At 49.9% G+C, this 20,391-nt stretch overlaps 10 protein-coding genes across 10 annotated transcripts; 5 read left to right on the top strand and 5 right to left on the bottom strand.

The window, feature by feature from the left end:
* Positions 1-1,544: 1,544 nt before the first annotated feature.
* N7518_003666 (MET18/MMS19 family protein) lies at positions 1,545-4,968 on the bottom strand (the record flags this gene model as incomplete). Its single annotated transcript, XM_057184593.1, has 5 exons — positions 1,545-3,941; positions 3,993-4,181; positions 4,228-4,465; positions 4,549-4,822; positions 4,887-4,968. 5 exons carry the CDS (start codon positions 4,966-4,968, stop codon positions 1,545-1,547), a joined length of 3,180 nt encoding a protein of 1,059 aa, XP_057046043.1.
* A 197-nt stretch (positions 4,969-5,165) lies between these two features.
* Positions 5,166-5,914, top strand: N7518_003665 (uncharacterized protein; the record flags this gene model as incomplete). The annotated part of the gene is made up of 2 exons (XM_057184592.1): positions 5,166-5,765; positions 5,816-5,914. The coding sequence occupies 2 exons, from the start codon at positions 5,166-5,168 to the stop codon at positions 5,912-5,914; spliced, it is 699 nt and encodes a 232-aa protein (XP_057046042.1).
* A 204-nt stretch (positions 5,915-6,118) lies between these two features.
* N7518_003664 (ER membrane complex subunit EMC3) lies at positions 6,119-7,155 on the bottom strand (the record flags this gene model as incomplete). Its single annotated transcript, XM_057184591.1, has 5 exons — positions 6,119-6,309; positions 6,360-6,521; positions 6,574-6,940; positions 7,019-7,052; positions 7,106-7,155. The coding sequence occupies 5 exons, from the start codon at positions 7,153-7,155 to the stop codon at positions 6,119-6,121; spliced, it is 804 nt and encodes a 267-aa protein (XP_057046041.1).
* A 260-nt stretch (positions 7,156-7,415) lies between these two features.
* On the top strand, positions 7,416-8,101 carry N7518_003663 (signal peptidase complex subunit 2; the record flags this gene model as incomplete). Its single annotated transcript, XM_057184590.1, has 3 exons — positions 7,416-7,452; positions 7,508-7,806; positions 7,874-8,101. 3 exons carry the CDS (start codon positions 7,416-7,418, stop codon positions 8,099-8,101), a joined length of 564 nt encoding a protein of 187 aa, XP_057046040.1.
* Positions 8,102-8,666: 565 nt separating this feature from the next.
* Positions 8,667-9,388, top strand: N7518_003662 (uncharacterized protein; the record flags this gene model as incomplete). Its single annotated transcript, XM_057184589.1, has 2 exons — positions 8,667-8,703; positions 8,772-9,388. The coding sequence occupies 2 exons, from the start codon at positions 8,667-8,669 to the stop codon at positions 9,386-9,388; spliced, it is 654 nt and encodes a 217-aa protein (XP_057046039.1).
* A 406-nt stretch (positions 9,389-9,794) lies between these two features.
* N7518_003661 (methylenetetrahydrofolate dehydrogenase (NAD(+))) lies at positions 9,795-11,144 on the bottom strand (the record flags this gene model as incomplete). The annotated part of the gene is made up of 4 exons (XM_057184588.1): positions 9,795-9,878; positions 9,951-10,040; positions 10,097-10,730; positions 10,948-11,144. The coding sequence occupies 4 exons, from the start codon at positions 11,142-11,144 to the stop codon at positions 9,795-9,797; spliced, it is 1,005 nt and encodes a 334-aa protein (XP_057046038.1).
* A 734-nt stretch (positions 11,145-11,878) lies between these two features.
* N7518_003660 (F1F0 ATP synthase subunit alpha) lies at positions 11,879-14,190 on the bottom strand (the record flags this gene model as incomplete). The annotated part of the gene is made up of 5 exons (XM_057184587.1): positions 13,929-14,190; positions 13,594-13,751; positions 13,404-13,460; positions 13,225-13,345; positions 11,879-13,135 (listed from the first exon to the last, which is right to left on the bottom strand). Exons 1-5 carry the CDS (start codon positions 13,998-14,000, stop codon positions 11,879-11,881), a joined length of 1,665 nt encoding a protein of 554 aa, XP_057046037.1. The 5' UTR covers positions 14,001-14,190.
* Positions 14,191-14,821: 631 nt separating this feature from the next.
* N7518_003659 (2-hydroxy-palmitic acid dioxygenase MPO1) lies at positions 14,822-15,579 on the bottom strand (the record flags this gene model as incomplete). Its single annotated transcript, XM_057184586.1, has 4 exons — positions 14,822-15,283; positions 15,358-15,417; positions 15,472-15,495; positions 15,547-15,579. 4 exons carry the CDS (start codon positions 15,577-15,579, stop codon positions 14,822-14,824), a joined length of 579 nt encoding a protein of 192 aa, XP_057046036.1.
* Positions 15,580-16,760: 1,181 nt separating this feature from the next.
* Positions 16,761-17,443, top strand: N7518_003658 (DNA-directed RNA polymerase II subunit RPB7; the record flags this gene model as incomplete). Its single annotated transcript, XM_057184585.1, has 4 exons — positions 16,761-17,009; positions 17,065-17,145; positions 17,204-17,373; positions 17,434-17,443. The coding sequence occupies 4 exons, from the start codon at positions 16,761-16,763 to the stop codon at positions 17,441-17,443; spliced, it is 510 nt and encodes a 169-aa protein (XP_057046035.1).
* An 842-nt stretch (positions 17,444-18,285) lies between these two features.
* N7518_003657 (uncharacterized protein) lies at positions 18,286-20,091 on the top strand (the record flags this gene model as incomplete). Its single annotated transcript, XM_057184584.1, has 2 exons — positions 18,286-18,597; positions 18,649-20,091. The coding sequence occupies 2 exons, from the start codon at positions 18,286-18,288 to the stop codon at positions 20,089-20,091; spliced, it is 1,755 nt and encodes a 584-aa protein (XP_057046034.1).
* Between the last annotated feature and the right edge of the window lie 300 nt (positions 20,092-20,391).

The raw sequence follows: 20,391 nt of genomic DNA, 5'->3' as shown, positions 1-20,391 counted from the left end.
AGGGCGAAATTCGCCATGCCGACGACTTCCAGGCAAACGGAATACCCTTGAATTCGGTTTGGTCTTCCTGCAGATCGTTTTCTGCTCTTCTCACGTCCTTATCCTCTTTCGTATTTGTGATATCAGGAGATTTGTAGGTCGTTCTCGTGCGTAAGGCCAGGTATTTCAAACTTATCGGTGAAGTAATGGCCCTTTGCGGTAATGTGAAACCAGCCTCGCTCTCGTCTTCGATGGTGAATTTGGACACGGAGGTCGTCAATGTCGGGGATTTCTTCCATTTTCTCGAATCTCTTCGCCTAGGTGTGCCAACGGCAATCGTAGAGTGGAAACGGCGGATAGGTTAGCATCGGCATAGACTTAAGCGTGTTCCAGTTTTCGCGAAGAGCAACAGCCCGGACCCGCGTGTACAGCTTAACGATCCCCGTGTGCAGCGTTGATGAAGAGTTCGATGGATTTCTTCTGCGCCTCATTGAACCATTCCAGCGATGACTTGGCTACATCAAACCCATAGACGTAGGGGACAACCTTGATGCCCAGCGAGCCTGGTATCTATCTGCGCCGGCAGTTCATTCGGACGAGCTCAGCCACATCCTCAAGAATAAATTCGCTCGGCGCAGAATCGCGGTTGGTTGGAGGTATAGTGATCATTAAAGTTTTTGTGGGTGGGTGTATTTTCGCTGCTATACCGGGAGCTGGATGACCCATCGCGTATTGAACGCCGCCCATTCGGGATTGCAAGAGAGAGAGGCCCGAGGGATTCTGCTCCGTCGCAGTGCTGGAGGGGCACTAAGGCTAGAAGTTAGAAAGAGATAAATAAAAAAGAGATTGAAATAAAAGGGAACCAAACTTACAGGACAGAGAAGCCCACAGAGAAAAACAGGACATCTTGATCATGATTGTTGATATATTGAAATGATGCAGTTCTTATATGCTCCCCAAGACTGTTTTGTAGACTGGGAAGTGATGGAAGCTTGGAAGGTAGTTGACGAGGACTTTATATAACGGAGATTGTGGTCACTTGATATATTTCCATCTCGTGGAACGCGCGAGGCATTTCTAAGTGAGACTAGACGCTGTGGGTGCAGGTCAATCATATATAGAGCTCTTTCTATGAAGATATAGTCAAGTCATTTCCGAATTTGATATATAAACGTTCTCAGAAAGTATTATCATTCTCCTTGGGTTTACAATTACTATTATAGCTGTCCTGACTCAGCCATTGTTCTGCTTGCTTGCTCCCTGTTTGCTATTTTCTTTGTCCATAGAATGTTTACTAGCTAAGCGAGATGTTTGATATTCACTCTCAACTTGCTCTCTCTTTCTTCTCTCAGTCTTAGTTGGTTTGAATTAGATGTACTCTTACTCTTCGGATCTGGCACATTACAGTCACAGCAGAGGTGTCACAATTTTATACTGCACTCGAATTCCTTCTGCGATTACACCAACGAGAACTGGAAAGCCCGATGTCCATCTATGCTCAATATATGATAATAAACAACCTCTAAATTTAATGCGAGTATATTTTTCTATTAACCCAAAAATAATCATTCTTCCTCGTCCGGTGCATCATCCACACAACGCAGCCAAGCGGCTCGGGCATCAACCGCCGCCTTCCGTACATTACGCTTAGGGTCGTCAAGAACGGCCCGCAAGGACCTCAGAACCTGATTCTTGACAGGCAATAGAGGCGAGATACCCGGCGGAGCATTAGCTGCAGCGCCGGGCACCTGGTGCGTAGCGAGGAGATTGAGACATTTCAAAGCATCGGCGCGGAGACGGGGGCTGTTAACCGCGCCAGGGCCGATATTTGTAGATGTTGTTTTGAGGAGTCTTGTGGCGAGGCTCTGGACGTGGCCGCACCGGTCGATGACGGTGACACCGTTGTCACGGATAATGACGGCGAGGGTGTCGAGCGTTGCTGTGCGCACGGCGACCGAGTCGGCGGTATGGAGGTCGAGGGATTGCAGGAGGAGGGGGAGCAGGGTGGGGAGTTCAGGCATGACTAGGGCCGTGGGGATTGTGGAGAGGATACCCGCGAGGGCGGTTAGGTGCGCCGGTTTAATATGGTCGGGCGCTTTTGGGGTGGGGTGGGAGCCATCTGTGCCGGCGATGTTCACCTCGCGAATGCGAGTGGAGATCAAAGGGATGACTGTTGTGAAGAGGCGCTGCCTGCACAGGAGGCGGATTGTAGCGCCATTGGTTGCGGAGATGATGTCGTCTTCGCCTAGAATTATGGAGAAGCCTTGTGCTGCCGTCGCGCTGGTTTCTTGGTCTAGGGAGGAGAGGAGAGCGAGGAGGGAGGTCAGGATGTGAGTGGTTGCGGGGGCTAAGCGAAGGATCAAGGCTTTAGATAGCCAGAAGATGGTGCGAATTATAGGAGGACTGAGGCTCTGTAATTCTGTGTTCTCGCCTTCGAGGAGAGAATCAATGAGTCTCTCGGCGATTGGCACATCCTGCTTCGACAGGAACTTGTTGACGAGCAAGGCCAGGTGGCGCAGGTAGGCTTGATGTGTTGCTGGTTCGGTGCTCAAGACACAACGATAGATCAGATCCAATAGCAACCCCGACATGTCTGGGTCGGTGTGCGGGATTTTGTTACCACAGTCCTTGGATAATCCCGCGAGCAGGTATGTCGAGATAATGATCGTACGTTCTCGATCGGCGTCTCTAGTCTGAGTAAACGGAAGAGGCACGAAGTCTTCAGCTGCAGAGAAGAGGCTGTAGACGTTTTCGGCAACTTGTTCCTGTTTCTGAATGGAAACAGACCGCACAAGGAGATTACAAAGTCGACCCAACGTGTCAAGCACGGTAGGATCATTGAGAATCCGATTCTTGGCCTTGCCAGAAGCCGATGCTGCGACATCGCGGCAAAGTCCAACCACAACCTTGTCAAAGTACAAATCCACACTCTGGTCTTGTTCCATGTTTCTTTGTTGCATAACATAAAGCAAGGTGGCAAGGATCGCACGTGGGTAAGCAACTGACCCGGGTTCCTCCTTTTGCAGCAGAACGGACAGTTTGCTGAAAAGACGACGGAAAAGTGTCTCGAAGATGTCCCTCTCGACGCTGATCTGGGCAAGGGTCTCGAGCGTCGGCAGATACCGGGCATCCGACCCTTCATCTTCCTCTGGCAGAGTTGCCACAAATGCAGGGAAAGTGATATCCACAATCAGGCGGGGCTTGTGCTTGGAAATCTCAGCAAGAGCAGCAATTGCCTCTTTCTTGAGATCATCCCGGCCCACGGACTCCTCCTTGAGAAGGATTTCGTCAAGGTATTGTACGAAAAGCCCAATCTCATTCTCCTGGAAGTAATCACGCAAAGTCGACAGACGCAAGAAGCCTTTCAAGGCAGTCACCCGGAAGGAAACCTCTTCCTTTGCTGCACCCATCAATGCCTGACCAAAAAGGTCTGAGAATTGGTCTTTAAATTCGAGTAGCGGGTTTTCGATAGCCGCCTCACCACCTCGGGTGGTCCACTGTCCAAACACGGTTGTAGCAGAATCGAACAAGACATTCAAAGTTTCCAGAAGCGCTCTTTGTTTGACGATTCCGTCTGCTTCTTGGTAAAGTGTGAAAATCGGAGGTACGACTGTTTGTACAACAAGGACAAAGGAAACGGGCGAAGCAGCAGACACACAGCTGAGAATCGATTGGGCCGGCTTGGCCTTCTTGTTTTGGGGCTCCCGGAGTTGCTCATTGCACTCCTTGGTGATTGGCTGAAGGTACTTTGCAAGAGGCAATTCTTGCGACACTTCGGTAACGCCTTCAGATAACCGTTGGGCAATTGCTTGCAGAGCCTCGAGGGAGGCTTCGGATAAGAACTCCTCTTGGGCATTGAGAATCTCAAACTTGAGGACTCCCCATATGGTAATGGAATACCTGGACACTGTGTCGGGGTCGTATGAATGGATACATGCGATCAATGCATTAAGTGCATCTTTCTATAGATCTATTAGATGACTTTCGAATCATGGAGTGTCGGGCAATTTTACCTTTACATTAGGAGAAGTAGAATCAAGCTTGTCCAATAAGGCGGGGATAGAGTGGGGCGCAAAATGCCTTGTCGAAGAGATACACTCTTGAAGACGACCCTTCAGATCCTGTGCGGTGATTCCATAAGGGTCATTGGGCGGAGGTCGGAATGTGATTGGGAAGTAGTTATATACCGAGTCGAAGAGAGTCTGTCTAGTGTTAGCGGGATCACCGAGCTTGGGAAATTACACATACCTCAACGTGGTTCGAGATGTCCCATTCCACCATGACCACTTTCAGGATCGAGAATACAATCATCAAATTTCTCGGGTCTTTCTCTCCCGTCATAATATCAACAACACCCAGAAGCGAGATATCTCCCATATCACGCATAGCTCCGCGGTGGTTTGACATCAAGTCATTAAGCAATTCATAGACATGGAATCGTTGTGTTTGAGACCGAGACTGGAGATCTTGAAAGTTGGAAAAAAGTCTATATCAATAAATCAGCACTGGGTCATCTTGAGTTAAGCTTTATCCCCGGCGAATACAGGGATTTAAAAGTATAGCACCTACGCTTGCGCTACTTGGGTAGCCAAAAACTTGTTAAAACGGTCCAAGCCCTGCAGGGCCTGCAGCCCATCAACAGCACCTCCATCCTCAATTCTATCACAGAAGAATGTAGTCAGGACTTGAATCTGTTGTCTCGAGAGGTATTTCGGCGAGAGGGCTTGGATAATGGCCGTAAGGAAGGAAATCGCTTTTCCACGTAAGATCGGGTCTTCATCGTTAATATATTCGCCGAGAGATTGGACGGTATCAAGCAAAGTCACTTTTTTAATCTCAATATCTATCGCTTCCGTTAGTAATGCAACGATTTGAAGTGGGCTCGAGTGCGGGGCGAATTAGCATACCATGCGCGCTTCCCTCGGCAATGCGCTTGGCTTCTTCTTTGTCGTGGTCCACGACCAGCATAAAGGTCTGCAAAGCCGACATGATACCAATTGATCAATTGGGAGACCCAGGTGTAGATTGCGGGGGGAAAGATCAAGATCACATCGGCCAATTTCTTGTGGCCGGATGCCCTTATCGATAAAGATCAGGTGATTCTGTTATCTCTCCACATCACGTGCCACTGCCTGTTGCGTCATGGTTGTAGACCTGCTTCGCTGCCCAGCATCATTGGCAGCAAGATGGCTCCAACCCGCAGCATGAAATCGAATCGACTAACATCCATTTTATTTACTTTTCTTCTCGCTACATCTGCATCTGCACTTTGGGGCCTATCATCTCCCTTCCCTTCGCGTCAACAGCCACTAGCTCTCGAGCACCAAGAGCACCGATCCATAATGGATAAGATTCTCCCTGGTGTTGTCCAGCCACAGAAGACGGTTCCGAATGAGGATTTGACCTCGAAAGACAGCGCTAGCCCTGTCATTTCAGATGTCCTGCCCAAGACCAAGGGCATCAATATCTTTGCGCGGTTGACCCGTGACTTTGATCCCATCGCCAGCCGCCTTAACGATGCGTCCAAGAACATAACAGTTCTAGCACCACGCAACAGTGCAATCCAGGCTCTTCCACGGAAGCCCTGGGAGAATCCAGAGGATTACAAGAAGTTCGGGGAGGTAAATGCATATGAGGGCCAGGATGGTCAAGACCGGGCGAAGCGGAATCTACAGCGATTTGTAGAGGCCCATCTCATCCCGGTTAGTCCTTGGAGAGTTGGAGAAGAGGTTGAGACTCTTGCAGGGGAGAAGTTGAAATGGACGAAGGAGGGTGATAAGATCTTTGTAGGTTTTATCCTCTACAAGTCATTGGTATGGTAACTGACTGTCTATAGATCCAACCTGGCAATATTGAAGTTGATTCAATTGCGGAGAAGGTCAATAATGGGGAAGTCTGGATTTTGAACGATGTTATTAATTACCATCAAGAGTGATTAATATGAGTTATGAAGTACGAGTCATGGAAAATGAGCAATATAAATCATTCGAGAAGACACGAGTAAATCATGTAGTCACGAGAGTACGACTTGTTTACAAAGATGGCACATTCTATTCTGTATGCTATCCAAAACCAGTGATGACCTCAAGGCAGGTATATACACCAACACTAGACATCACATGGGACATCAAAACGGAAATTAGATCCCTACGGGAGCAAAATTTTGCAAGATTCTCTCTTCCACTCCATCGAGAATGCAGAAGTGCTCCATCACCTCCAGGTTCTCCGCTTCGTTCAGATACAACTTGTCGGGATCCTGGCCGGGCTGGAGCGGGTTGACCATTGCGGCAGGGTTAGCCATACCCATCTGCTGGGCCATTTGATTGGCAGCTACAAATATTAGTGAGAACTCTTATTGGGAAGGTCAGATAGATGCATACCGTTATCACTGCCGAGGATGAATCCAAAAACGGACTGAAGGCCCATCAAGTTGAGGAAGTACCACGAAAGACTGGAGACCCATTGCACATCGAGGTCGCGAGTCATGACACCAGACTGCAGCATCGACTTGAACCGGATAGTAAGCGGGAAGGGCAATTTCACTTCAGAATTTGTAAGCTCGTTGCTCATGTTTTATACCAAATTGCAACATACAGATGACAAAGCCAGAAAAGAAGGCATTGATCCAACTCATGATCAGGGTTTGCGGGATCATCATCATCATGTTTCCCTTAAGCATTCCCATCATAGCTTCCATGCCCGCAGGATCGGTCATGGGGTTCGCGGGCGGTTGGCCGCGATTGTTGGGATCCTTGAGAAATGCGCCATTGCGGAATCCAGTAACCATGTAGTTCTTGCGCATCTCAAAGGACTCGCGGTCGAGCACGGAGCAGGCATTGTTGCGGAGATTCACACCGCGGAGAAGAGCAAGGCGCTCGCGAGACTCGGCAAGAGTGGATGGCGCCTTGGGGGTCGTGTTCATGAGGACCGTAGCATAGTGGCGAAGGATTCCAGTCAGTATCTATCCAATAAGAGAGGTTAGTTCCAGTCTCAGAGGCATCGCGAATATTTAGCTTCAAGCACCGAGTGCAGATCATACCATAACAATTGAAATGGGAAATAGAATCCAATAGCTATAAGCAAATGGTCAGTCCAACTTCCGCTTGATCGAATCATGTTCTCTCACAATAATGCCGGATCCCTAAGGATGGTCTGATCAGCCCCTTGAATTGCCATGTTGAGGCAGAATAAGAATCGAAGAAGTGCCTCCTTCGAACCAACAATAAATCAGTGGTGGCTGCAGGTGGGGGATGGAAAGTTGAAGGGGCCGCGAAGGAGAGGTTGCCAGGCGGAGAGGGATGTCATTGGCCCGCGTTAGCTCCAGCTTTCTCCAAAGGGCCACGCCGCATCTTTGTCCTGCGGTAAACAACAGTCTGCTGAACCACACTCGGTCTTTTGGTTTTTAAAAAGCTCTTTACTCGCATCTCGAATATATTATGGCTTCCAGCAAGGTGCCGGTCTACTCGACCAATGGTCCGTAATCCCGCTATACTCTATACAGCAACAACACTAACGGCGTGAGCAACAGATCTCAAATCTACGAGCGACGATGCTCTGCTTCCTTATCTCACCAACCTTCCCGCGCCATACGCTTTTACACCGGACTACTCGAAGACGAACATTCGCTTCTTGCTTGGATATAGTGCTGTCGCAATTGCAGGGTTTACTTTCTATGCAGACCGCAGGCTTGGCTGGGAAGCAACTACCTCGCCCTGGATTATCGCGGCAGTAGGGACATACTTCTTCTTGAACGCCATTCTCACATACTGGATTTGGGCCGTCGAGGCTGGCGAGGTATATTCCGGGAAGAGGAAGACTGGGGAGACGGTATGTCAATTAGTCTTCGTTCTGATATTCTTTTTTTGGCCAGGTAACTAACAGGACTTGTTTATAGATATCTGTGTCATCGTCAACCAAAAAGTTCTCCAAGCTCTACAAGTTGCATGTCATTTATAAGTCCGCCTCTGGCAAGGTTCTCCAGGACAAGCGGTGCGAGGCGCCCTTCACAACTTGGTTCTCGGTAGACGGTGTATTCCATCCAGAGCCTTTCCGTCGCTGGGTGGCCAGCGAAATTGATGTTTTGAGATTGGCGGCGAAGGAAAATGAGAAGAAGTCTGGCTAAAATGGAAGGTTACCTATCAATTACTATCAGATATTATGTTTTCAGGGCTATTGCAAACCGCAAAGCTAGTTCATTCTCTAAGAGAGATCGAGGAGAGTGCATTGGTATTATATGTTCAAACCAAGGAAGAGGTCGGTCTTCTGTGTTTTTCTTTTCATTAGGCATAGTTAATCAGAAGCATCCCAACAGTGTACGTGACTTGATCACTATCGACCGGCAGTCCAAGCAATCTCGTATGCAACACCTGCACCTCACTCGACATGAGAGAAAAACTATTCTATGGTGGGTGTCTTAGCCTGATCTGTTAGAATGTGATGTCCTGGCTAGGGCTATTGAGCTCACGTGGATCTCTTCCTGGAGCTGTACTGCACTTTCCCAACTTGAAGAGACCTCGGGTTGACTCGAACCTTCCAAGTCAGAGCCTGGGGCTTAATGACGTTAGACTTCGGACAACTTTGCACCTCACTGCTCAACCGCTCTTAGACTGTATGGTTTGACTCTCAATCAAGTTCGAACCATCAAAACTCCTTCACAACTATCTTCCACAGTCGTGAAGACCACCAACATGGGATACATTGTATCTACTCTGCGTCGACCTCGTGGTAAGCTCTCACACCGCCGAATCCCGGTGTTTGAGTGAGAAACTGAACTAACAATCCGATCATTTCAGCTCTCCCGGAGTTCCCAGTAGTCATTGCCTGGGTTTCCCCCGAAGACATTGTCTCGCTTGTGGATGCCACCGAGACCCTTGAAATCAAGGGACTGGAAGCCTGTTCAGTCACTATAGAACAGATGACCAATGCAACAACTACGCCGTTCGTGGATGAGTCTGGAGGAAAAGAAACAGAGCGCACCGCCGAACAATATTCACATGGCTATTTCTACTGTATCCAGACAAAGAGACTCGACCGGCGTGTGAATTACACCTGCTGTATCCGCCTCGTCGTCCTGGCACCCGGGCTTCAGGTCCCACGGCGCATGATCGGAATCGTGGGTCCTAGCGCTATAAGCCCTTACGTTCAAGTCATTCTCGTGCCGAAGACGCCTGTGTTTCCTGTAGAACTCCTCCAGAAGATCACTATCAGTGATAATAGTCAACTGTCAGCGATTGAGTCGCTGAGGTATATTCTGACTGGGGCTGATGAGTTCGCAGATTGGGAGAGTGACTGGGGCGATCTGATCATTTGGTGGCTTCTTCTGTTGAAGCCCTATTGGTTCCTGGTTGCGTTTTCTCTTGTATTTTTTCCCCTGTTAGTCCTTGTCATCGTTCTTGTCTTTGTTCGTTAAGCTTGTGTCAAGGTGAACTGAATGGCTCTTTGCGCGTTGCAGGTTTGAGTGTTATCAGTCCCAATTATTCTCGGGGCAATTTGTTAGTATATTAATATCATCCTTCGAGCCCGCCAGGAGTTTTCTATTGAGGTATTATGCAAAGTCAGAGTGTAAACAACAAGCTATGGTATTAAACAAGAAACAGTCCTTGTTAGAAGAATAGACAAAGGCAACCGAGCCAATCTCTATAAGTTCCAACCATGGAATGCGACTGGATATCTAAGCACAGGAAACAAAAGAAGAAACATAAGTTTCAGAGTATAATCGAAATGGCTAATAACAAACAGAATATCTATAATTTTTTACGAAATGGCCAGCTCAATGCATGGCCATTGAGATTGAATTTCAACCGGTGGTGACCGACCTACGATGATGCCTCGAGGGTGCCAGGTCGTTCCGTAGCCTCGGCGGGCTTGACATCGTCCATTCGCTTGTTCTGGATGAGTCTCTGTAAATTTGTCATGTTAGATATTGCCAAGTACCACTGAGCATGTGAATGAAGTATAGAGATGAAACATACTAGCAAGTTCCGCAACAGAACAACAATGGTAACCTTTCCAATAGAGGGAACGAAAAGCGAGGCCTTGTCTCGGACCTCATAGGGGAAGTTCTATATCAGACCAGTCAGCAAGAACCTCTTAACCAGACTCAAGAACGCAGACATACCTTCTCGCTAGAGAAGTTGACACAAACAGCACCCTCACGCAGAAGGCTCGTATCGAACTTGTACTTTTCACTGGGAACACCAGTGATAACCACATCACAAAGCGGCACAACATCCTTCAAAGTCTTTCCCTCAAGATCAACAACCTCATGCGTGTTCTTCTGCAATCCCTCGCCACGAGTGAACTTCTGCACACCAGTAATATCAACCGAGTAAACACAAGCGCCGTCGTTAGCCAGCAGAGCAGCAAGCGGACGACCCACGACCTCAGAGCGGTTCACAACACAGATCGTGTGTCCGAAGAGACGGTTGCCGTAGGGCAGGATTGTGTTGTAGATGTTGAGGTACTCGAGGATCTTGATGTTCGCCAGCGGAGTGCAGGGCAGGATGGATTTCTGGCGCTTGGCCTCGCCGTCCAGGAAGCGGATGTTCTGGTACATGTTGAAGATGTAGCGGTGGCTCAGGCCCTCGACGTCTTTGGTCACGTCGACGATCTGCTGCAGGTACTGGTCTTGACGGGTGCCGAAGATCGGGTAGTAGATAATTATGCCGTCGACGTCGTTGTCGGTGTTTGCGTTCAGGATGGCCTGTTCGATATCGTCGCGGGACACCTCGCGCATGGTGTACTTGAAGCCGCTGGGAAAGGCATTGCGTTAGTCGGTTGTTTCAATTGGATTGTTGGTTGTGTTTTGAGGTGTTGGCTGTGCTTTTAAGGTCGTTCTAGGCTTTTTTGGGGGTTTTTTTTTGTTGGCGGAGGGGTATGAATGAATCATACTAGCTACCCCCACCAAAGAAGCCATTGGATCCATTGGATCCATTGAAACCGGATAATCAGAATATTATAGAGACTCACTTCTCCTCGCAGGTCTTCTGCGTCATCTGCGCGTACATCAGCGCAGCAGGGTCATTGTTGGCCAGGAGGCCGACCAAGTGAGGCGGCTTCTCGAGAGTCTTAAGGCCCTCGTGGACTTCGGTGAGGAGATGGTTGGCAACATTCTTGCTCAACATCACCTTGCAGGAGGAGGGAGGCTTATCGGTAGGGGCAGACATGACGGCGATAGAACGATAATGACAATATAATCAGTAACAGAGAGAAAAGCGAAGTTGCTTGCACGCGGGGACTTGGTGATCTCCGGGAAAATCTTGATCGCTTATCGATAACAGATCGGATGCCGGTTTCGGCCTCTACTACCGGGTCGTCGTGTCTTTTCAATGATATGCCGGGGTATAGAATGTCATAAAAATGGGCATGGAACTAGGCTTATAGTCATTTCCGTCGGTCGATTGGCGTGTATCTAGACTGAAGTTGCCATGTTTCGCATATCTCCAGCCCGGTACATCCGATATGATACTACGTCTAGCAGTCGTGCAAAACAAAGCTACAGTCTAGAATTACGATATAACAATGAACAAATGAAAATAATTGAGGTCCAACATGGAGAGCATAAGGAGACCAGACGGAATTAGAACGGTCGTCCACCCATCACGCGCCCCCGATGCGCGGATAAAATCTAAACGTACAGGATATAATCACATTTTGGCAGACCAAAGTCATTTGAGTTCTCGCTCGAACAGCACTACGAGAAATCCTTGGTCCGCCCCCCAGGATCATGCAGATAATTACATCGCTACATCCAGGGGCAGACTGAGATCTCCTGCCAGGCACCGGCACCAAGAAGAACAGAAAAACAATGGGCTCAAAATTGTACAGGCTATCTTGTCTATACACATAGAGTCAAGAAAACAAAGCCGACCACGAAGGATCATCCGAGTTGTTTCTTCACTTATGCGTTGAAGGTGGCGTTGAAGGCAGCGATGGTCTTCTTGAGGGTGGCCTCACTCTCCTTGGAGACCTGGCCCTCCTTCTCAATGGTAGCCTGGATCTCGGGGTGGGTGCTCTTGAGGTGAGCAAGGAGGTCAGACTCCCAGGTGAGGATCTTGTCGACGGGGATGGTGTCGAGGAGACCGTTAACACCGGCGAAGATGAGAGGAACCATGTCGGTAACGGACATGGGGGAGTACTGCTTCTGCTTGAGGAGCTCAGTCAGACGCTCACCACGGGCAAGGGTCTGCTTGGTGGAGGCATCAAGATCGGAACCGAACTGAGCGAAGGCAGCGACCTCACGGTACTGAGCCAAGAAAAGCTTGAGGGAACCGGCGACCTGCTTCATGGCCTTGACCTGGGCGGCGGAACCGACACGGGACACGGACAGACCGACGTTAATGGCGGGACGGATACCCTTGTAGAACAGCTCGGACTCCAAGAAGATCTGACCGTCAGTGATGGAAATGACGTTGGTGGGAATGTAAGCGGACACATCACCACCCTGGGTCTCAATGATGGGCAGGGCAGTCAAGGAACCAGCACCGTGAGTCTTGTTCATCTTGGCGGCACGCTCGAGGAGACGAGAGTGCAGGTAGAAAACGTCACCGGGGTAGGCCTCACGTCCGGGGGGACGACGGAGCAGCAGAGACATCTGACGGTAGGCAACGGCCTGCTTGGACAGATCATCGTAGACGATGACGGCGTGACGGCCGTTGTCACGGAACCACTCACCCATGGCGCAGCCAGTGAAGGGAGCAATGTACTGCAGGGGGGCGGCCTCGGAGGCGGTGGCAGCGACGATAATCGAGTACTTCATGGCATCCTGCTCCTCAAGGGTCTTGACGAGCTGAGCGACAGTCGAACGCTTCTGACCAACGGCAACGTAGATACAGTAGAGCTTCTCCTCCTCGGTAGAGCCGGACTTGTTGTTCCAACGCTTCTGGTTGAGCATGGTGTCGAGAGCGACAGCGGTCTTACCGGTCTGACGATCACCAATGATCAACTCACGCTGACCACGACCAATGGGCACCATGGAGTCGACACACTTCAAACCAGTTTGCACTGGCTGGCTGACGGACTGACGGGGCAGAATACCGGGAGCCTTAAGCTGGGCACGGCGAGTCTCCTTGGTGCCAAGGGGACCCTTGCCATCAATGGGGTTACCGAGACCATCGACGACACGGCCGAGAAGCTCGGGACCGACGGGGACATCGACCTGGGGATCGTGTTAGAGATTTTCCATACGTGGATAGATTCAATGTCCAAGTATAAGAATGAACCTAGGGGTTGGATTGAAGTGCTTACAATCTCGCCGGTACGCTTGACAGTCTCACCCTCCTTGACGAGACGGTCGGAACCGAAAAGCACGACACCGACCTGGCCAGCCTCGAGGTTCATGCACATACCCTTAACGCCGGAGGCGAACCTGAAGATAAGTTAGTTTTTGAATAGGCATAATGCCAAGACTTTGGGGGTTCACGTACTCAACCAGCTCCTCAGCCTGGACGTTGGTCATGCCGTGGACACGGGCGATACCATCACTGTTTGAAGTTCAATTAGTTTCTGTATCGGTATTTTTTCGAATGTTGAGAAATAATGGCGGATTCAATGGCATTGTAACCGGGGACCGAATTTTTCTTCGCGCCCCCAGCCGCCTAGGGAGAATTGACGTACCCGACCGACAGGACACGACCAGTCTCAGCGAGACCAGCCTCCTCAGAGACACCACGGATGCGCTGCTCAAGGATGGAGGAGACCTCAGTAGGGGTAGCCTTGGCCTCGGAAGCGTACGAGCGAACGCCGTTGAGAGGACCGGCAGCAGCCGCGCGGACCTGTAATTGACGAAAAACCTGTTAATGACCATCCCAGAGAAGGACAATGCGTCCTAGCTATTGTTGAAGTATTATTGTCGAGGTGTGAGGAGGTATGAGGATCAATCGAGCTCAGGATTGAGATGAAGGATGTCGAACTGGCGATGGACGAAGGCGGCTGGGATGGGATAGACTCACCGAGGCGATGCGGCCAGTGGCCGAAACAGCCGCAACGGAGCGGCTGGACGACCGCAGAGCGTTTCTGAACATTGTGAAAGGGGGTTCAGAGGATGAGAGGATGAATTCTCTGAGGGAGAGATGTAATTGGGGAGAGGAGAACGGGAGAGGAGAGAGGGATTGTGGACGGGAGGGAGAGCTTTGTCGTCGGGGGGAGGATTGGATTCTCAGGACTCGCGCTAAACCGTTTCGGACCCTGGGCCCTCCGAGGTGGCCCTAGTGTAGCCACGGTGTATCTCCTACGACTTTTCTTAGTCCTACAATGTTATATGTATTTTTTTCCCTTTCCTATATTTCGATTTCTACAAATTCTCCCAATTTTTCAAAATATTATACAAGCCCAGAATGAGTTGCTTCCATTTGCATTGCCGACCGGAAGAGTGTGCCACGGGTGTCCTTCCGTTTTTTTCTCTTCTCGGATCGGCGGAATTCCTGGTCAGGTGAATCGCTTATGTCATGGCTTTCGTCACGGCAACCGAAGACGGGCGGTTTGTATACTTTGTATGCTGATATTTTTATCTACGGAGTACGCAGTATTATTTGCTTGTTTCCAAGTCGATTGACTTGGCATTGCCATACTACCATACAATAGAATCACACATTGGCCCCAAACAGCAACGACCACTCCACGGGAAAGGGAAGCATATCCCAATTGGCCAAAGACAATGCGAAATGACACTCGCAAAAGGATAAAAATGCACTGGAAATCGCTTGCTAATAACAGGACATATGAATCAACGCGCCCATGGAACCACTGAAGCTTCCAACATCAACCGCGACAACCCGAGAACATACGGCCCTCGATCTTGGCGAGCAATACCTCCCCTTGCTGCGTGCTGCACCCACACCAGCATTTACTGCTCCGCCTTGCCCTTGCCCTTCCCCTGCTTCCGGAACTTCAGAATCTCCAGCTCCACGCCCTTTTCGAACCGCTCCTTGAGCTGTGGGCGATATCCGAAGAAGAACAGAACCTCCATCCAGACAAATAGCGGCGCAAGCAGGAGAGCCTGAACAAGGTTATCCAGCAAGGCAGGCGCACGCTTCTCAAACACGCCGTGTCCGACAAACTGCGCCAGCCAGGACACGACGTGGATGCCCCCGGCCCAGTAGTTCGCGGTGCTTCCGTAAGTGCCGAGGAAGTAGTTTCCGTAGTATGCAGCCGAGATCAGGGCGGGTGCGAGTAGACCGCCGGCAATGGGCTCTAGGAGGATATAGAAAGTAGCGTAAATAAGAGCGCCGATTGTGCCGGCATTCGCGGGCAGGTATTCGATTCGGATAATGTCCGGGAGGGTGAACAGTGGTGGGCAGTTGCAGGCCTTGGAAGTCACTATTAGTACTTTTGTACATTGGGGATATCTTGTTCGGTTGTAAGATGCCGAGATGCACGTACGAGGACGATGCCGGTAAACAGTAGGATTGGGACGCAGGTGATGTGGATTGCGACGTTGACCTACGCTGTTAGTGAGCGTTTATATTATTCGAGATGAGGGTAGGGCGGATGTACGGGATTGCTATGGTAGGCTCCATACTAGATCACAGTCAGCTCTAGTCGTTCTGGGAATTGGATGCGGATACTTACGAAGAGTAACTGTTTCTCAAGATTAAGCGCCATCTTGCCGGTTTGGGAACAAAAAGATGGGGAATTCTAGAGGAAGAGTTTTGCGGGGTGATGGGATCAGGCAAGTGGCATTCTCATTATCGGAAAGCGTTGAGTGGTGCAATTGATCTTCGTCCTGGCCCTGGCGTCATGTGCTTAGAAGACGTTGGTCTTGGCATCGTAACGGTATACACCAACCCGCCATGCACAAGCCTATCAGATCATCTACATTTATAGTTTTACCACGAGATCCTACATTACCTAGGGACAGGTAATTGATTATATACATAGTAGTTTTAATTGGGATTCTCTTTCGTATCTCATTAAATTGGTCGTTAACTACGGAGTATATAATACTCCAGTGAGGCTTTAGACTATTTTCCTACAAGTTTAGGTATTTTTCTTACATTGTCCGTAGAGCTATAGGATGAAGATCTAGTATGCCTTCCAGTTGCCAGTTTAGCACTCGGTTGTAATGTAAATCTTGAAATTGACGACAACAGTTTGGAGTAGAGTGATATATATATAGCTAGCGGTATACATTCAAGCCGATTTTTGAAACCCAATAACTAGTCAACGTTAGCCGGTCAAGGCTATATACAGCATAAAAATGATATTATGAGCTGAATCGAGAGCGAAAAGTCAGGAGAGTTCGCTATTTACTTCTGTACATGTTGTTTGGTCTGCTATAGATCATCCAATCATTCCTCACATAAGAACTAATCCTCATCAGGTCATGGCTAAATCATCATCAAGCGCAATATTGACTACATATTCTATTAACTAATATACTAGACACAAATGAAGTTGCAATGTCTTTAAACGTGCAAATCTCAAGTCAACTTCTCACCGTTAAAGAATCGTACCACGTGACTCCACCCACCCAAACTTGGCCCACGAGATGGCTCTTGACGAAAGGAAAGCTTGCGCCTGCAGCAACGTATCTGCCTCCTCGTTCAAGATCCAAGGCAGATACAATCTCTGCCACTCCCACGGGTACTCGGATCTCATTTCGCTCATTTCTAGCAGCCACGTCCCACATCTTGTTTGTGCTTCACCGTTGCAGGTCATGCGCGCGTGGTCGAAAACGCCGTCCCTCGACCTCGATTGACAGCATCACTGTCCTGAAAGCGACTTGAATATTTCCACTCCGCAATTCGGCATTAGCGCATTTTCATTCAACCATAACCGCGACGATGTTCTTCCTCAAAGAAGAGACCAAGGTGATCTCTATGCACCCGTCCTATTTCGGACCCAACATGCGAGAGTACCTCATCGGTCGACTCAACGAAGAGGAAGAGGGACGGTGCACAGGTGATCACTTTGTGATCTGTGTAATGGACATGGTTGATATTGGCGAGGGGCGGGTGATGCCTGGAATCGGACAGGCGGAATACACAATCAGATATCGTGCGATCATCTGGAAGCCGTTCCGTGGCGAGACGGTATGCGCTTGGAATACAAGGTTTTTGCCTTTGGCTTCCTGCTGACTGAGCTTAGGTCGATGCCATTGTTACCTCCGTTAAGCCCACGGGTATCTTCACCCTGGCGGGCCCATTGTCTGTCTTCATTGCGCGAAAGGTATGTTTTGTTTCATCTGACCATGGATCTCTGAGTTTCGCTGCTGACAGCCAATAAGAACATTCCCTCCGATATCAAATGGGAGCCTAACACCGTGCCGCCGCAATACACTGATCATGCCGATCAAGTGATTGAGAAAGGAACCAGTTTGCGGTTGAAGATCCTCGGTGTCAAGCCCGACGTGGCTGCTATCAATGCCATTGGCACCATCAAGGAGGATTATCTTGGGTAAGTCGTTCGACCACTCCCAGTACATGTGATCTTTTCTAACGTGGTTTCCGTCAACAGACCTTTGTAATGAGACACGATTGCAACACATACCCACCTTTTTCGCCCATACGATAATTTACCATGCTATCTATCGTTCCTCAAAGATACGACAAGTGCTTAGAAGGGCTTTACTGCCTTACAGAAAAAAAAATGAATTGGCCGGTCAGGAGCTGGAGTTTTGACAAGTCCCTACTCGGTACATATGCCATACTTCGACTTTGGCTATACTTCAATGAAAGACCAATCATGTCTTCTACACGAGAGTGTCTGATTTGAATACTCGGCATTGCAGACAGTTGAAATGACCCCCGACTCGCCAGAGATCGTGCCATCCACTGGAGGGGCATTTCAATCCAGTACTTCTGAAATGTACAATGTACATTATGCTGCATGCCCCCTGTGCAATCCATCCCCCTGTAGAGGTTGAAGCCTTTAAAGTGTATTCTCCAGATTCTCCAGTTACCGGAGAGACGCGAGGCCAAGCCCCAAGCCTAGCCCGTATGGTGAAACACTGGCGTGTTTTCAGACGGTTCCAGAAGATTTCAGGGACTTCAGCGTGTTTTCTATTGCATTTTCACTTCATTTTATATCTGCATTAACTAAATATGCAAGGTACCGATGACTAACTGGTTCTGGCGTTTCCCCTGTATATTATTTATGCCGAGTAATGTACGTTGGGACTCCCGCGCTTGGGCATCGTAGGACATCGCTTCCTTTCCCTTCTCCCCTTCTCTCTTTCCCCTTCTTAATTGGAAAATAGTTTCTTTGTAACTTCAATATCTTCTAGCTTACTTCTGGAGTATCCTAGAGTAGCTATCTTCTCTGGAATATCTTCCCCCTTTCAAACCCCCTGTCCCTATACGGTTGACAATGTCCTACTTCAAGACCGAATACCAGCGGTTCCTGGATAACCCCAAGGCTGCTAAGTTGGCCGACGATGTGTCCTTGATCTATGTTCCTACCACGACGAAGTTCGAGAAGTCCGACAACGTGATCACTCATGTGTTGAAGAACGCGAAGGTGGTCAAGACGAAATCGAACAAGGTCATCAGCGCCATTGAAGGATCAGACTCGCTATGTCTCGATATGGAGACAACCCTCGAATTCACCGAGGGTGGTGGGGTTTATCTCCCCTCACTCGACGATAATTTCCTGGCCGACCGTGTCGCGACCTTTCCCACGGTAAATTCCCCGACGCGCGTCGCTTATCAAAGCTAATGCATCATCCCGCAGATTCACATCGTCCACTTCGACACCAATCAACAGATCAAGCAGATCCGAATTTACTGGGATCAGGCCTCATTGCTGAAGCAAATCGAGGTTATTGGAGCGCGCGGACGCCAATGGCCCATTCGTGATGGAAAAGACCAACTCCGTCTCCTCAGAGATGCCGAGACGGCGCGTGCGACCCCCTCGCAGCCTTCTTCCCAGAATTTGGATACCGATCTCCCCCACCGCCCCTCATCCTCTGGCAAGCGCCGCATCAAGGACCCCTACGCAGCCGACTCCCTGACCGAGCTCATCTCGCCAGTCAAGGAGGTCGCTGAGCCCGAAAGCGGCGCGAAGACCCCCAGCAGACCATCCACAGCCAAGAAATATACCCCAGACCCCTACGGAGCGGGTTCTTTGACCGAGCTTCTGTCCCCTACCAAGAAGGCTCGCGCCCCTGTGGCTCCCTTTGCGCCCTCGGCTGGGCGACCTGCCGAGCGCAACTTCAGCGATATTTTCGTGAAGGATGATCACGTGCCCGACTCGCGCACCGGACCTGTCGATGAACACCGCCATTACTACAAAGCCGTCCCCGGAAAGTACGACCACTTCGAGATCGGCGGCGACAACTCGGAGCGCGAGGCCAAAGCAGAAGTGAGGCAGGCCAACACCAAACACGAAACCCACTGGGACTTCAACGACGTTGAGACCCCTGTGAAGGGCCAGCGCGTCCTACGCGGGCAAGAAGTACGCCACTTTGGCTTTGGCGATGACGAAGAAGGCACCGGATCCCCCCAAACCAAGCAGGACGTGGCCAAGCCCCGTCGCGACGCAGATCGCCATTTTGACATGACCGATTCAGAATCCGCGGACGAGGGGCGGATCATCAGCTCATTCGGGGGTCGCGGCAAGCGCCTCTACGAGAACCGCCTCTTCGACGACAACGGCCAGCCCCAGCTCTCCGAGCGCGAGCAGAAGGACGAGCCCCTGCCAACAGGCGGAAACGTCGCCAACCGCAAGAAGAACTTCGCTTCGCAATTCGACCTGACGGACGAATCGCCCGTCAAGGAGAACAAGCCTACCCAAAGACATGATGCGCACAATAAGATGATGGAGTCCCACTGGGATAACTACGACGAGCAGACCCCTCCTAAGCCTACCCAAAACCACGACAGACACAACAAGGCGATGGAGTCCCACTGGGGTAACTATGACGAACCGTCCCCCCCTCATCCTACCCAGCAGCATCACGCGCACAACAAGATGATGGAGTCCCACTGGGATAACTACGACGAGCCGACCCCTCCTAAGCCTACCCAAAACCACGACAAGCACAATAAGATGATGGAGCCACACTGGGGTAACTTTGACGACGCATCCCCCGAGCCGGTTAGGAGGAATGCCACTGCGCAGCGCAACCCCCTCGGCCACAACCAGCCCAGCTGGAACCATGGAGACAACAACTAAGTGAGCCAGTCGCCGGTCTAGGGCTTAGCTTGATACTACGTGTGTATCCTTGTCAGCGGCATCTTCTGACGGGCAACGGCCGACTTGTTCCGAATAATATGTATCGATACCCGCATTAATTTGGACATTTGTCCGCGAAACTGCAAAATCACAAAAAAAAAGACAATCGAGGCTGAAGGCTTTCCTTTTATTTCGCGCTTGGAAATTCAATGTTAGTTGGAGTCGAGTGTGGAATGCCTGGTCGGCGTGTACTATTCAAGCTTTTGCCTTCTTGTTTATTTCTGTACCTTGCCCTCAAAA

The sequence above is a fragment of the Penicillium psychrosexuale genome, assembly GCF_028828465.1.
Source record: "Penicillium psychrosexuale strain IBT 29551 chromosome Unknown utg000002l, whole genome shotgun sequence".
Taxonomy (NCBI): Eukaryota; Fungi; Ascomycota; class Eurotiomycetes; order Eurotiales; family Aspergillaceae; genus Penicillium; species Penicillium psychrosexuale.
The sequence above is the reverse complement of the archived record's forward strand: the minus strand, read 5'-3'. Positions and strand labels throughout refer to the sequence as shown.